At 41.7% G+C, this 17,390-nt stretch overlaps 1 protein-coding gene across 2 annotated transcripts in view; it reads right to left on the bottom strand.

Moving 5' to 3' along the window:
* The window catches only part of SLAIN1 (SLAIN motif family member 1), a 62,505-nt gene extending 45,730 nt beyond the window's left edge, over positions 1-16,775 (bottom strand). For both annotated transcript variants that reach the window (XM_047875375.1, XM_047875383.1), the window contains exons 1-2: positions 15,929-16,775; positions 1,738-1,877 (exon numbers count right to left, since the gene is read on the bottom strand). In XM_047875375.1, coding sequence (XP_047731331.1) covers positions 1,738-1,877; positions 15,929-16,551 — 763 coding nt within the window. In that variant the 5' untranslated portion in view covers positions 16,552-16,775. The remainder of the gene's footprint in view (positions 1-1,737; positions 1,878-15,928) is intronic.
* Between the last annotated feature and the right edge of the window lie 615 nt (positions 16,776-17,390).

Raw genomic sequence — 17,390 nt, 5'->3', positions numbered from 1 at the left:
CTCCAGTCTCTGATCTCAGTGTCCACAGATAAAGGTTTACTGGAACAGAGCCTTGCTCATTAACGTTTGCATTTATGGCTGCTTTCTACTGAGGGTAGAGACCGTGCAGACTGCAGAGCCTAAAATATTTACTATCAGGTCCCTTTCAGAAAAAATTTGTTGATCCCTCAACTAAAGGATTCTAGTTCTGAATTTCATTTGAACTTTACTTCAAATGAAACTGAGCCAAATTCATATATAAGAGTGTCCATATAAAGAGTAGTTGAATAAAGAGATGTTTGAATAAGGAACCTTAGAGACAGTCAACATAACCCTTTAAAAAGCCCAGAGGGACTTAATGGTTTGCTGAGGGTCAGCTAGGTAGATGAACAAAGTCTCCTAACTCAAATGGTTGCTATCTTAGATAAGCATCTATCACCAAAGCTTTAACCCTAATACTTCTCCTTTGTTCCTACCCCACTCTTCAACTAATTACTAAATAAGTTATTTCGTTTTAGTTACAATGTTAATAAAATGTGCCTTTTAATTTGATGTTTCCCAAATATTTAAAACAGATTTCTGTTGATATTCAGTCATGGCTGTGCCAAAAAAGCAGAAGACTGATTAAGGACAGTCGTTAGGGTCAAGGAGACCCAGGTTCTGGCTCTGCCCCTCGGTGTCACTCTGGCCCCAGTAACCCTCTTAACTGCCCTCCACTCCACCTGTCCCTTCTCTAGGAGTGGGTATAGTGCCCACTACAGATGAGTGTGGTTAGGCTGAATAAAATGAAGGATGTCAAGAACCTAATGCACTGACTGTCACAGAATTAAGAGCTCAAGAAATGTCACCTTTTATACTTTGTCTCCTGTCCAAAATTTGATAACCATCGTTATCCCCGAAAGGCTGCAGAGGTGATGTTCTCAAACTACAGTGTGCGTAAGAATCACACTGGTGAACTTGTCGGTGCAGATTCCCATGACCCTACTCCCAGTTATTCTGATTATTTAATCTGGAAGAGGCAGGAATCTGTAATTCCAAGCTCAAGTGTGATACGGATAATGGAAACACTGCTGCTAGATAATGAAAGAGATACCAAGAGTTAAGAGATGAGCAAAAACCTAAATAATCACAGCCTTAATTAAATATAAATGGCAAGGAGCTAAGTCCTGCTTACTAATTCCTTTTACTGCTCTTCCTTCCACAGAAGTCCATTTTTGTTTGTTTTGTTTTACTTAAACTTATGTTGGGCTCCATAAGTTAACTAATGTTATATACAGTGTGAAGATTATTTCCCAGTTTAGTTTATAAAGGTTAGGACTTCCAGTTATACAACCCAATTAAACATTCATGGAACTCAAAAAGGTCAGAACTCAGGTCCCAATGAAACTTCAGTTTTCTATCCTGGAATTCAGCCACACAACCACCTTCTTGCTGTCCCCAGAGAATTAAAGGCTGACCCATTTTATTTATTGGTATATTTGCAAACAGAAAGAAAAAAAACCACAGAAAAATAAAGTTTATTCCTATCTTTCAATACAAACTAACACAAGCTAAAAATGTGGCTAAAAACAAGCATGAATCTAAATACATTTTACACTGGGAAATCCTGATGTGTAATAAATGTGAAGCAAATTGCATGTAATAGCTATACCTTTGGGCAGGTTTTTTCCATTTAACTGTCAATTCCAAAACCAGCAACAAAAACAGAGTTGACGGTGGCAAGAGTTCGAGAATGTAAATGCGCAGGTTCGAAATTACCTTGCTCCAGTCTAAAGCACAGGGAACGCCTTGCTGCTTCCATCTCTGGAGTCGGATTATCTAGGACGTGTCTACACCACTGCAAAGGGCTCAGGGATTTCTCTGATGATGTGAATGTCTTTGAAGAGCCAACGTATAACCTTAAAAAGAGAAATCTACATTATAGGTATTATATAGGTATACAGAGATGACCCCTCTTCTAGGGAAAACAACATGTATTTAACAAGTTTCTAGGGAAACAAAGCTCACATTTGATTACTTCAAATGCCAAAATTATTTTTTAACAGGGAAATGCCCCCAAATAAAATAGTATGCTCTCTGTAGCTTGGTGGGAAGGAGGACTTCAAAAAACTATAAACCAACATCTCATAGTCAGAAAGGAGGCTTTTGTTATTGAACTGACCTTGAACAGGCACCGCGATGATCTGACTACCTCACTTGCATTTGTAGAAATGGACACTTTCATCTCTTTGGTGGCAGAATCTTACGTGAACTGAGCTCATGTATGTAAACATGACACGGCAAACGAGGCAAATCTTATGTGCTTTTTAAAAATATAAGCCTAAAACTAGTAAAAGTCTGTTGATCCTCTCAACCCTTAAATAATCAGTTATTCCCCGTCTCAAATCTGTACTAAATCTGGTATGTGCTTCTTTCTCAAGAAAGCCAAACAGCTTTCAAAGATATGTTGTAGGGAAAAGTTTGGTTTCAGCATCTATACCATTAAACAGAATAGGCAGAACTCAAAATAACCGTAATATTATTTCTGATATATGGTGCTAAGGTAACTTAGAGAGTATTTTCAGTCACAGGGTTATACAAAAGAAGTTCATCGCCTTAGCTGACAAAAAAAGAAAGAAAATTATAACCACTGGTTCTAGTAATTAACATTTGTAAAGCTGCATTCTAATTATAAATATCGTGAAAGTAATACTTCTTTTTTTTTTTTTTAACGTTTTATTTTTGAGACAGAGAGAGACAGAGCATGAACGGGGGAGGGGCAGAGAGAGAGGGAGACACAGAATCGGAAACAGGCTCCAGGCTCTGAGCCATCAGCCCAGAGCCCGACGCGGGGCTCGAACTCACAGACTGCGAGATCGTGACCTGGCTGAAGTCGGACGCTTAACCGACTGCGCCACCCAGGCGCCCCAAGTAATACTTCTTTAAACAAAGTTACCACAATTCTAATGAGCGCATTTTCTTGGAACACCTTACTTCATTATTCATTCTCATACTGTTATAGTCAGGACTCCCATCTGTCAAAATAATTTCTCAGTTATCCAAGATGGTTGGGGAGTGGTACTATTCTTCAGCAAATTCTTCTTGTAGATCAGAGGTTGACAAACATTTTCTATAAAGGGGCAGCTAGTAAATATTTAGGCTCTGTGGGCCACACAGTCTCTGTCACGACCACTCAACTCCACTGTGGCAGCTCCAAAGCATCACAGACCGTATATAAATAGGACTGTGCTTCTCCAAAATATTTATAGACACAGGAACTTGAATTTCCCATAATTTTCAATGTCATGAAAGAGTATTCTTCAGGGTTTTTTACCCAGTCTTTTAATAATGTAAATATCTAGCTGACTAGCCATTCAAACCACGCAGCCGGCCTGATTTGCCCCAGGACACAGTTTGCTAACTCCTGCTGCAGATGCAGATTTAAAATATCTTTTAATCAATTTAGTAGTAATCCTAATAGAACATTCTTCCCTTAGAGAGTGAACCACAGTCCTCCCTTCATCAGGAATATAGTGATTAGTCAAAACTTATTCCTGGGCCCCGCCTTGGTCTACCGTGACAAGATTAATACCTACCTATGTAAATCCATCCTTTTCACCCTCCCTTGCTGAAAGACCTCTGAACTGTCCAGTACTGGGTGGCTTGCTCTAGACTCCCAAGTAAAGGCTAGCCTAAGTCAGTTGTTCTCAATCTCTGGTGCATTGGGATCTCTTAGCAGGCTTTTTAAAACACAAATTGCTAAACACTTGGTCGCAGGCAGGTCTAACCTACCCGATTCAGTATGTTTGGAATGAGGTCAAAGAATCTGAACGTCTAGTAAGTTCCCAGGTGATGCTGATATTACTGTCTGGAGAGCTCACCTAGAGATGGGTGCACTGGGCTAAGCCAATCTGAGTATTTCCATTATTCCTAGTTGCCTGATTACTGGTTTAGGCACAAGCTCTGGAAACAATTCTAGTCAATAAAAACTAAGGGGTATCTTCTGATGGGCACGTGAGCACATTTCTCCTCATTTTTAAAGTGATCAGAAAAGACCCAATTATATGCTGTCTACAATATATGCACTCTAAATATAACCACACAGGTTAAAAGTTAAAGGATATAAATGTAAAAGACTACCCACAACAAAAAGCCCAGGTCCAGAAGGCTTCACTCCTAAATTCTACCAAATATTATAAAGGAAGGAATTGAAGACCAATATCCCTCATGAACACAGAAGCACAAATCTGAATATTTTAGCAAATTGAGTCCAACCGTATGTAAAAGGGATGCTTTATCAGTACCACGTGGGGTTTATCCCAGGAATGAAAATTGGCTTAACATTCAAATATCAGTGTAGCTTATCACAGAAAAGGCATGTAATAATCTCAACAAAGAAAAAAGCATATGACATCCATCCATTAAACACTCTCAGCAAATTAAAAAGGAAACACCCTTAATCTGATTAAAGGCATTTACAAAAACAGTGTCTTTACAGTGAAAGACTAAACACTTTTCCCCTAACATCAAGAACGATATAAAGACTAGAGGTTCTAGCTAGTACAATCATGCAATAAATAAAAACATTTAGACTGGAAGTCGTAAATCTATCGTTATTCACAGATGACATGATCATCTACCTACAAAAAAGGTACCAAAACTAAGAAGGGAGTTTAGTAACACGATTGTAGCATACCAGATCAACATACAAAAGTTAACTGCATTTCTATACTAGCAACAATCAGCATTTTTGAAATTTCACTTTCCATTTACAATAGTATAAAAAAAAAATAAGATACCTAAGGATAAATCTGACAAAGTATGTCAAGCCCTCTACACTGAAAAGTACAAAGCATTCTGAAAAAAATTAAAGAAGATATAAATAAAAATACAGACCAAGTTCATGGATTAGAAGGCAGAATATTGTTAAGATGTAAATTATCCCTAAATTTATCTATTTAACAAAATTCCCAAATTTCAGTAAGCTTCTTAAAGAAATGTAAAAGCTGATTCTAAAATTCATATGGAAATGCAAAGATCCTAGAAGAGTCAAAACAACCTTTAAAAAACAATGAAGTTCAAGAGCTACCACTGACTGAGACACATTACAAAGCTACAACAGTGAAGACAGTTTAGTATGATGTAAAGATATACAGATCAATGGGGAAACAAAATGTCCAGAACTATACACATATGGAAAACTGATTCTTGACAAAGTATAAAGACAATTCAATGAAGAAAAGATGGTCTTCTGAATAAATCATGCTGAAACAAATGGATATCTATCTGCAAAAAGCAAATTTTTAAATTCTTTTCAGAGACAGAACACCCAAACGGGGGAGAACTTCTATCTCTCAGCAGGGACAGAGGGACAGAGGGAAAGAATCTTAAGTGGTCTCCATGCTCAGGGCCGAGTCCAATGGTGGGCTTGAGCCCCCAACCTTGGGATCATGACCTGAGTCTAAATCAAGAGCTGGACACTCAACTGACTGAGCCGCCCAGGCACCCCACAGAAAGTACTTTGACCCAGCCTTCACACAAGAGCCAAAGTTAACTCAAGACATGTTCACAAAAATGGAAAACCTGGAACGATAAAACTTTTAATGAGAAACCATGGGCAAAGTTTTTGTAAACCTGAGTTGGTAAATATTTCTTAGATACAATTTCTTATATGGAAAGTATGATCCATAAAAGAAAAAAAAATTTTATCAATTAGGCTTCACTAAAATTAAAATTAAACCTTTGCTCTCTGAAAGAGAAGGAATAAAAGATAACCCACAGATTGGGTAAAAATATTTGCATATCACATATCTGGTTTAAAAACTTGTATGTAGAATATACATAAAAACTCTGCAAACTTAATAATGAGCAACTCAATTTTTAAAAATGGACAAAAGATTTGAACACTTTACCAAACAAAATCTATGAATGGCAAACAGCATTATAGGAAATACGCTCATCATTTGTCATTAGGGAAATGCAAAGCAGAACCACTACGAGGTACTACTGCCCATCTATTAGAACGGTTAAAACTAAAACGACTGGCCATGGCAAGTTATCGGTGATAATAAGGTGCAATTGCAACTCTCATACAGTGCTGGTGGAAATGTGAAACAGCATAAGCACTATGGGAAAGACTGGCAGCTTCGTAAAAAGTTAACATATACCTACTCTGTTCCAGCCTCTCAACAGCAAGTACTTAGTCAAAAGATATGAATGCATGTGTCCACACAAAGACTTATTTGGAATAGCCAAAACTTGAAAAGAGCCCAAGTGTTCATTTAAAGATGAATGGATAAACAAACCATTGTTACATCCATACAGTCTAACAGCTCTCACAATAAAAAGGAATAAACTATTGATTCATGTAACAACACAGAAGAATTTCAAAATAATTATCTTGATTGTAAAAAGCCAGACCAAAAACCAACAAAAAACAGTACATACTATATAGTTTTGTATATATGCAAGTATAGAAAATGCAACTAATCTAAACTGACCAAAAAGCAGACCAGTGGTTCCCTTGATGGGAGGTAGGCAGGAGGAGAGAGGGCATACAAAGGGCCACAAAGAAACTTGGAGCATTAAGATATGTCCACTCTTCTTAATTGTGGTGATGGTTTTATTGGTGTGTACATATGTCAAAATCTATCAAATAATATATTTTAATATAGGCAGCTTATACTTCACTACTGTCTCAATAAAGCTAAAAAATTCACAAGACAGGAACCTACTGTTTTCTGTCCCTCAGTGTCCTTGAGACTTGAGTAGCCATCTCAAGGTGAAGCAGATGAATTCAGGTGAAACAAGTAGGTGCCACAGCCCTGACAGAAATGAACCACTAATTTAGTCAACTGTGGAAATTATCTTTAGACTTCTTTAGTAAGTTATCCTCACTGTTTAACGCACAAATTCAGGTCACCACCTGAGTCTCTGCTTTTTCTCAAATCCTCTCAGCTGCCACAGGAAGCTACTGTCTGAAGCACTGCTCTGCCCATTACCTCTAGCATCATAAGAACTGCTCTTATCTTCTATAAGAAAGCTTCCACCAACCAGGTTGCCTCAGTTGGACATTTGAGGTCATTTTTTGTGGATTTTCTTACTTATAAGGGAACTCTTTAAGAAGATTTCCTTAATCCCTTAGGCCTATGCAATATAGTTCTTTAATTTGACCACACAGCCTTGTAGCATATTCAAAAGCATTGCTCACTCCCAACAGGCTCAGTCCCACCACCTCTTTGCCATCACAACTTAAGACCAGAGCCAACTTAAGATCTGGACAGGCTGACCCAGAAGTTCTGACTTCAGGCACATCAATTTAGCAGAACGAAGGATGAAGTACTTTACTGAGCCAGAGACGTGAAATGAAAGTCTACATGCTGACTGGTTAAAACCCTAGCCCCATTCTCCCTTTACATTCCTAGAATTGACTGAATTACTTCTATCTCTCAGCAGTATAGAATCATTGTGTCTGGAGAAACAGATGAACCCAAGAGAAGACCTAGAAATGCTGAATGAAACGTGAACTGACTACCCATCCAATCACTTATGAAGAGCTCTACCCATGCCGAACTTCAGATCAATTTCAGTAACTGTCTCCTTTGGGTATAAACAGATAATCAATGACACCAGATACCTAGACTATTCCTTGTAAATAGAAGGCTGAGACTAAAAGTAGAGAAAAAAAGAACTGAGAAATCAATGCATGGAACTGATGAAAAATCTAAAACAACTAAAATTGGTATCATCTGAGAGAAAACATTGCTTTCACAAAAAAAAAAAAAAAAAAGGAAGGAAGGGTTTCTTCATTCTTGGAAAATGAAACTATTTTAGCAGAAACAGAAAATTCAATAAGTGAGTTTGAAAGATCAAGAAGTCTTCCAGATGCAAAACAAAGACAGATTTACTTTCAATGAAAGAAGACAGATTAAAAAATTAAATGATTGTACAGGTGGGCCTGCACCTTATTTTACAGGTTCTAAAACACACACACACACATACACACACACACACACACACACACACATGGGAAAAAGTTTTTTTTTTTTTTTTAAAAGGCAGAAAAATTCTGAGAATTGAAGGCAGGCCACTGGGCTCTAAAGTGAAAACACCTACAAAGTCCAGTACGACAAATAGAGAGGCCTCTATCAAGGTACAACATGACATTTTAGAAAACTAGGGATAAAGAAAGCTAAAGAAATCAAGAAGGATTAGGTATCCAAATCACAGTACACTTCAATATATAAAACACAATAAAAATTAGAAAACAGAACAATGCCTTCAAACATAAGGAAAAGTAACTGACTTAGACTTTTATATCCAGCCCAACTATGAATCTTTATGAGAAAAAAGACATTTTTATTTTTTTATTCATTTTGAGAGAGTCAGAGACAATGAGAGTTGGGTAGGAGCAGAGAGGGAGAGAGAGAGAATCACAAGCAGGTTCCATACTGCCAGCACAGAGCCCAATGTGGAGCTTGAACCCATGAACTATGAGATCATGACCTGAGCCAAATTCAAAAGCCAGACACTTAACTGAGCCACCCAGGCACCCTGATAAAGACATTTTGAAATATACAAGATTTCACAGTGTACTTCTCATAAATGTGCCCTTTCTCATAAAGCTATTAGAAGCTGTGTCCCACCTACCAGAATAAATGAACTATGAAGACAAAGAATTTTAAAAATGGGGGATCCTACAAAGGCAAGAAACCTAAAGAATTCCCATAGAAACAGCACTGTGCCTGCAGCCTAAGAAGCAAACAGTAAAGACTAGAGCAATGGGCTTAAAAGTTCCAGAAGGAATGGCATAAAATTTTTAAAACAGATATGAGACTCAAATGGGGGTGCCTGGGTGGCTCAGTTGGTTGGGCATCCCACTCTTGGTTTCAGTTCAAGTCATGATCCTAGGATCATGGGATCAAGCCCACTGAGTGTGGAGCCTACTTAAGATTCTTTCTCAGGGGCGCCTGGGTGGCGCAGTCGGTTAAGCGTCCGACTTCAGCCAGGTCACGATCTCGCGGTCCGGGAGTTCGAGCCCCGCGTCGGGCTCTGGGCTGATGGCTCAGAGCCTGGAGCCTGTTTCCGATTCTGTGTCTCCCTCTCTCTCTGCCCCTCCCCCGTTCATGCTCTGTCTCTCTCTCTCCCAAAAATAAATAAACGTTGAAAAAAAAAAAATTAAAAAAAAAAAAAAAAAAAAGATTCTTTCTCTCCCTCTGTTCCTCTCCCCACTTGCACACACACTTCCTCAAAAAGGGGGGGAAAAAAAAGAGAGAAACTGTCAGATATATATGACCTAATCAAGGAATATATGGCTTTTATAGAGTATTTGAAAAAATTAGTAATAGGGATTAAAGAAATTGAAGGGGAAAAACAGAATCCATTACTAACTCTTGGAGCAACAGAGAGATTAGAGGAAAATAAATGTAACACACAATTCACAGGGCTCAGCTAAGAACAGTTATAATACAGGCGTTACATAGGATTTAATCCAAAGATCCCATTAGGAGTAAGGAAAGCAGATATGACGGTTTGGGGGTGAAGAGAAGAGAGCTTAGTCTTCATCTTCCAAAACAAGTCTACAAATGTCTAAGACAGTATGGAGGACTGTTTAGAAATAAAAAGTGAAACACAGAGCCAGACGAGTATCAAGTGATGCCTCTGTGGAAGACTCAGAGGTAGGAACGATAGAGGGCTGCTGCTTTCTATAAAAAGCCTTGCCGTATTTGTTGCATTACCTTAATAAAACTTTAGAAGCATTGTGCAAATGGATGATATGAAGACAGGTGATCATTTTCAGGAGCACCTGGGTGGCTGAGTCGGTTAAGCTTCTGGCTTGATTTCAGCTCAGGTCATGATCTCGAGGTTCATGAGTTCAACCTCCGAATAGCATCGGGCTCTGCACTGACAGTGCGAAGCCTGCTTGGGATTCTCTGTCTTTCCCCCTCTCTGCCCCTCCCCCACTCACACTGTCTCTCTCCCCCCCTCCTTCCTTCCTCCCTCCCTCCTTCCCTCTCTCTCTCACAAACTTAACAAAAACAAAAACCAAGTGATCATTTTCAGTCAGTCTCCAAACAACCTACCCAGGATAGCTCTGAGCCTACTATTTCTATGGCTAGGCGTAGAGCTGGATGTAAATAAAGAAAAAAGGCAGATGGAGATCACATAACTCCAGACTCCTTGAGTACAACATAACTCCAAAATTAGATAAGCAAGGTAAAACTTGTATTTCTCCTACATGGTTCCAATCTTCCTAAAAGTCATAAAAATCACCTTATTTGTCATCACAGTATCCTAATTTGCCATCATTAATACAGCATACCTCCTGCCTTCCAAACTGCTCTTTCAAATTCTATAGCTTCATGGATGAAACTATATTACAATCTGGCAAGAATATAAGAAAACCTTCATCTAGGGGCGCCTGGGTGGCTCAGTGGGTTGGGCGACCGACTTCGGCTCAGGTCATGATCTCGTGGTCCATGAGCTCGAGCCCCGCGTCGGGCTCTGTGCTGACAGCTCAGAGCCTGGAGCCTGTTTCAGATTCTGTGTCTCCCTCTCTCTGACCCTCCCCCGTTCATGCTCTGTCTCTCTGTCTCAAAAAAATAAATAAACGTTAAAAAAAAAATTAAAAAAAAAAAAAGAAAAACCTTCATCTAAAACTTGAGAATTCTTCAAATATTAGAAAAGCTATCTTTAAAATGTCACACTCTTAAGTTTCTTTAACCTTGCTTCAATAACTTCCAAAAGCACATGACTAGAAACGGTTAGTTTTCTCGCAGAATCTCTTCTTTTCCATACATTTCATTCTTGATGGCCTCACTTAATACAAGTGCTAACATGGGGAGGGACAGGAATAACCAAAATAATAATCCGAAGGTTTCAAAGGAAGTATTACAACGACCCAGAAATCTCAGTTACTCTCAAGTAGACATTTGGTTCTAAAGTCATCCTTCTGATAACACAAAAACAAATGACACAGCAAAATATATACACAGATTTTAGGAACCTGTCACTGAGAAGTAATATGTGGCAGTTTTCAGACATGTAATTTAAGAGCCTTCAATCATCCCAAGTTCTATTTTAAGAAAAGCTAAAACATTAGCACTGATAAGCACAATCGATCAATCTTTAGTCAAATTCAAGTGTTTGATTCACCAGCACCTGCTAGGGTCAAAATGGTCAGCCACTGCAAAGCAAACTTTCCGCCACTAAGCTATTAAAAGGACACATGAAATCCAAATTTCAGTTATGGAATTGTCCTATAAGACTCTCCCCCCAACCCTCCACAGTTCAATTTAAATTTTTATTTCTATGTCTCACTGCAGTGTTTCAAAGACCTCAGCACATGCTTCAGTCAACTCCATTTGCTTCTAGAAAACACTCAGGTTTTCAATTAGCATTGTCAGAAAGTGAAGCACCCTCTGGTCTTTTCGCTGAAAATCAATTATGGAAAAAACAGTTTAGGTGGTCTAATTTAGCTGTGCCATATGCATAGTACAAGGTGTTCAGCAGCTCTGATAAAGAATTGGCAATGATTTAGCCAGCTGTCCAGGGTCTTGGGTGTTACACATGAAAGATGAATATCTCATTCATTAAATTTTCCTTAGTTTGTACATATCACTATTTCTCCCCCTTGTATAATTATGAAACTTTTCTCCTGTCCTTTCCAATTGGGCAAGTTCAAAATCTCTGCCACATCCTTTTTACGTTAGTCTCAATATTCTTCTAATTGCCACTTCACTAAAATAAAGGCCCTGTGGGACTGTATTTTATGTTAGCTGGCATATTTTTATTTGGCATTTTCTGAATATAGACCTGTCTTCCTGATTGAGGTGTGCAAGACCTGACTTTCCCCAGTGCTGCCCTATCTTCAGAGAGCTGTGCTTCTCCACCTACTTTCCCCAAGACTGTCTTGCTTTCAAATGGTGTAAAATTGAATTTTCCTGACTGTGATCATATCGCACAAATACAATTACTACTTCAAGCCAGGGCACACACATGTAAAACTGAAGTTTAATCAAGACAAATTTGTGTTATAAGACACGACGCATTCTGATTTTATATTCTGCTCTTCATTTTTTAAAAAAGAAATGCTGGTCAACCCACTAAACTGACTTTATAACACACTATTGGGTCATAACCAAGCTAGGGGAAAATATCAGTGGTGTAAACGCTTCAGAATCTGTGTAAACAACCTGAAATGTGGTCTTAACCTTTCAGTCACTAACTGGTGGAGCCTTTGGAAATCATTCCACCTTGGAGCTTCAGTCCCTCAATCACGAAACAGGGGAGCTGAAATGGGTCATGGAAAGGTCTAGTACACAGTTAACTTACTGCTCCCCTTACCACTTCATACTAATCTGATTTCTCCTCCTTATACCCTGGTGCCTCTCAGCCTGGCGACACTGGGACAGTGATCCTGAAACCATCCTTCTTACAGGCTGGCATATCATGCAGTCACACGGTCCATGTATGTATCAACACTTCAATCCTTGGACCTTCGTATTTGCTCCTGACACTCACAGATTTCCCCTTTACTTTCTCACCTAAGGTCTTCTGGAAAGTGAAGGCTGTCAAATTAGTAGGAAGATCACTGAAGATTCCGTAGAGCAGGATGAGAAGTTTACTATGGGATCAAAACAACTGGACGGATTAAAGAATTAAGGTTCTGGAACCAAAATCTAGTTTTCTGAGACACTGATTTCTAACAGCCTTGTGCTAAGATTAAAGCAAAATCAAACAATTCAAATTCAACTGGGATGAATATTTGAAGACATGAGACCATTACTTTCTTTCAAAGCTTTTCATCAAAATGAAAAGCAGAACACACCATCCTTCTTACAAAGTTTTGTGCTTTGTTTTTTGTAAACAGAAGATGCTTATAGATTAAATAATTGTTTGGGGAAAAGATCTAAGAGACCCGATTGATCGTTCATTAACTAATCAACCATCATCAAGCAAATACTGATTCTATGAGTCACTGTTTTCCTTCTACACATAACTCTTGAGCCAAGAGTTGTCCAGGTTAATAAAATGTGAACAGTTATAGTCCAAAGTTTTATTAGAATAAAATGGACCTATAGGAAAGAACTTCTTAAAATATTCAAGAATTAATCTAAGTTTGTGAATTTCTTTCCTGAAGATAAGACATCTTAGTGGGAAATACTATTCTAAATAATCAAATATCAATTTTGTTTAGCCCCCAAGGATGAAATCATGATAACAATGCATGAAAAATTATAAGCACTATGTTAACAGTAAGCCGATCCTTACTACTGTTACTTTAACAATGATGCGATTGTCACAGGGAGACAAAGATGTCCAAGATATGTTCAGTGAAAGGTAAGTAAAAAATTGAGGTGTATATATTTGCATATTGATTGGTATAATCATGTTTTGATCTTGAAGGATCTACAGAATGTTAACAGGGGTAAACTCAATCATGGCAGTGAACTGAACAAGAGGGGAGACTCCCGTGACTTGACACTCACTTCTGTGTTGGGTTGTGTTGTTTTGTGTGTTTTTTTTATAGTGAAAATGTAAAACTATTTTTAGATATTTTAAAAATATTCAGTTACTTCTTATCCACTACAGTTGTTTCTTAACAGGGGAAATAAAAATACGTTGCTTCCCTGCAAACATCTAGGGAATCCAGTGAAAAGCACCTTATCTGTGACACTACAGGACAGGTACTTAAACAGTTTGCAGTGATGAAGGAAAATCAGAGCTTTGCAAGCATTTACAAGCGGGTTAAACTTTGAAAATCAGACCCTGTTTATTTGTTTATCAACAGGCCAAAATACTGCAATACAAAAATACCGTAGTGTACAAAACGCCATGAAAGGTTTCTGTAAATCAGGCGACCTTAAATTTTTTTAAGTTACATCCCACCTGAGAGTAATGATCCCTCTGTTTTTCCACATGAGATTCTAATCCTAGGTTTGTTTTGAGAAAGATACTCCATAAAACAGTATGCCACTTGTCTGGAGAAACATTTGTAAAGTGTCAAGGCACTGATTTATGTAGTCACCTAACTACTCGATGAGTGAAATCAGTAGAACCTGCTATAATTAATTTACATTCACTGGGAACCATCTGAAGGGCTAACAGTAATCCTACTAAGGAGGTCATTGTTTTTCAAAGTCATTTCAATACTATTTTGAAGAACAGAAAACTACAAAAGGAAAGCCTACATACCAGAATTCTAGCAATAGTTAGACAACAGTAAGTATATCATAACACATTTTAAAATGCTAATATTTTTAACGCATAGGATCAAAAACACAAACAAGTTCTCCTTTACTATTTAAGTACGTTATCTCTAGGAAAGGCCAAGTGGGGACTAAATCAACATAAAATAATCTGAAAGTGGCCTAAGGGCTTATAGTTTTCATAGAACCTAAGAACAACCAGCATGAGAGCATCTTCTACTACCATATTCAGGTTGAAACTGCGTTTACAATACAGCCTGGGCTTCACAAAAATAAAGGTGTAACTTCTAAAGAATGGCTTAACTCTCCCCAAAGTGGTAAGCGGTTTTGATTTTTACAACTTGAGCTATCAGCACAGCTGCGGACAAGTACGAAGGAGGAGGAGGGGAGGAGGAGTTTGCTTTGGAGGAGTACTGAGGAGGAGGGGGAGGGGGAGGGGGAGTTTGCTTTGCTGTAGCTCCCGTACATTTTGATTCTCCCAATCAAATCAATTGGTTACTAAACTTTTGCAGTCTGAGTTCTAAGAGTCTAAAGAAGCACTACAGTTCTCAATAGGAAACCAGGAAGGTTCTCCATTTCTCATTCCCGCTGTGTGTTCATGCAACAGGAACACAGAGAGTGAGGAAAATCCAGCTGACCCAAAACAGGAAGGGTCCTAAGTAAAACGACCCTAGATAAAAGGACTACAACCATTCCATGCCACGTAGCTCTGCAGAGGTGAATGCTGTTGGTTTTCCTGCAGGGACCAAGTTCTACCTCATCTGGGGCTTCTGCTCATCTTACCATATCCCACTACCTCTAGTGACGGAGGAAAGCATATGAGCCAACTAAAAGAAATCAGTCATGAAAGGACTTACTCCACGAGTAAGCAGCATGAAAAGGGAACTAGACCTCCCCAAAGTGAGTCACGGTTGGAACACAGAAAGGGCGAACCAGATTTCAAATGAAAAGATGCTACCAGCCACAAGTTTTCTGATAACCAACTTACGGCTTCTAAAAAATTTTTTTAAAAGTTTCTCTAATCTCACTTTTATTCAATCAACAGTTTGATTTAAAAAAAAAAATTAAAGACAGATCCTTGGTTTCTAAGTAACAGTGTTTTCAAGCTGCTCACTCCATTCCCCGAAAAGCCCTCATGTTTTGACATCAGTACTGATAGGAAAGCCGGTGGTGGCAGCACATTTCAAAAACCAAGTCAGTCTTCGAAATGAGAAGCTATCAATGAAAATGCAGCAAAAGAGGACATGCGACTGCACAAGTCAAACTGCAAGAACGAATCTCTAAGGAGAGATCCATCACCAGGCGGCTCGGGATGCCACGGAAAGGGACGATACGCAAAGCCTGTCCAGCGTTCGCTGGGGAGAAAAGACAGGGAACGGTCGCAAACTGAGGCCAAACCCTGCCCATCCCCCGTTACTCCCAAAAATGACTGGGAGAAAAACGCAGGACTGGGTAGCAAAAAGACGGCATATTTTTTCAGTTAATGCGAAAAAGGAGCTTGGGACCGAATACTCAGCAGAAAGCAGAATACAGCGAGATGGAGGGGACCAATCCATCCCCAGCTGGGTCAGCCTGAGCTATGAGAAACAGGTTTCCGCCCTCATGAAAAGCCTCAGCTCGTCGCCGAGTTGGGCACCTGCCAGGCCACCACGTCCGGGGGCAATGGCGAGGTCCCCCTCTTCCTCCCAGCCCACGCCCTCCCCGCCGTCCCGAGGCCTCGGAGGCCAGGGTTCCGGGGAGGGAGCGGAGCTCGGCAATACCAGGTGTAGTCGTCCTCGTCCCGCCAAGCGGCCACGCTATCCAGGTCCAGCGGCTCCACCTCGTCCAGCAGCGTCGGGGGCGGCGAGGGAGGCGAGGGAGGCGAGGGCGGCGCGGTGGCTCCCCCCGGCGGCGTCCCCGCGCCCCCCGGCTCCGGCCCGCCACCGCCCGCGCCGAAGAAGCCCGCCGCCGGCTTGAAGTAGACGAAGGGTGCCTCCGGGGGCTGCGCCAGGCTGCAGAGCAGGGAGGGCGCCGGGCTGGGCAGGCAGTAGGTCCCCGGGAACGCGGGGCTGGAGCCGCCGCTGCCGCCGCCGCCGCCCCCGGCGCCCAACGCCAGCCCCAGCCCCAGGCCCCCCGAGGCGGCGACGGCCGGGGGGCTCCGCGGTCCCAACGGGCTGCAGGCCCCGGCGGGGGGCGGCGCGGCGGGCGGCGGTGGCGGCAGCAGCAGCAGGTGCGGGGCGGCGGCCGCGCTGGCCGCCCGGCTCCGCAGCTGCTCGTTCTGCTTCTCCAGCTTACGCACTAGCTCCTGCAGCTTCTTCACCTCCAGCTCCGCGTTCACCACCGGCCCGGAGCCCGCTCCGGAGCCGCCCCCTGCCGAGGCGCATTTCACCTGCTCCGCCATCATCGTGGGCCCCGAGGGCGCCGCGGCCGCTGGGGGGGGGGGGGGGGGGGTTGCGCGCCGCCGCGCCTGCTCCTCGGGCCGCGGGGAGGCTACGGCTCCTTCCCAGCCGCCCGGGCCCGGGGCGCCGACCACGCTGGGGTGGAGGCCGAGTCGGGTGTTAGCATCAGCACCGAGCCCCAGCCTCCGGCCGAGGGAGCCGCCGCCAAGCAGCTCTGCACATGCTCAGAGCGTCCCTCCGGTCCCCTGGGCGCAGCGGCGGCTCCGGGTTTTAGCCGCGGCCCGGGGGCGGGGCGGGGCGCGAACGCCGGGTGGGCGGGGCCGGTGGGGTGGAAGAGGAGCTCCCTCGGGCCCCGCTAGCAGCCTGGGCAGGGGTCCTGGGGTCCTGAGGCCCCGCTTCCGCCACCTAACCCCACGGTGCTTGATTGGACCTGGCCTGAACTTTCCCGTCACAGGCACTTCCTCCCGCAGCTGCGGAGAGTGCGAACTGCGCGGATCTCTGAACCAGGGGCGGAGTTCCAAAAAAGTCTCTGCAGGTGCCTGCCCTAGAGGGGTGCACCTTGTGCCAGGTGGTTTGCTACCGTCCAAGAGCTCTTGTGCCGAAGGAACTTAGCCACTAGCCACTGGTTTATGAAACCTATAGAGAACCAGAGGGCCAGGGAACTATAAGGGCCGAAAAGTGAAAACGTGGAACATAAAGACTTTGAGACGATGCTATTAATCCATTAATTGGTAATACAGAAACAAAATGGTGGGAGAGAGGCGGAGAAGAAAGAAGAAATCCTTCGAAGACAGTGGCCAGCTGCTAAAGAGCCAAGTGTTTAGTTTATTCTAAAGTAGTCAAA

The sequence above is a fragment of the Prionailurus viverrinus genome, chromosome A1 (genome assembly GCF_022837055.1).
Source record: "Prionailurus viverrinus isolate Anna chromosome A1, UM_Priviv_1.0, whole genome shotgun sequence".
In the NCBI taxonomy this organism is placed as follows: Eukaryota; Metazoa; Chordata; class Mammalia; order Carnivora; family Felidae; genus Prionailurus; species Prionailurus viverrinus.
The sequence above is the reverse complement of the archived record's forward strand: the minus strand, read 5'-3'. Positions and strand labels throughout refer to the sequence as shown.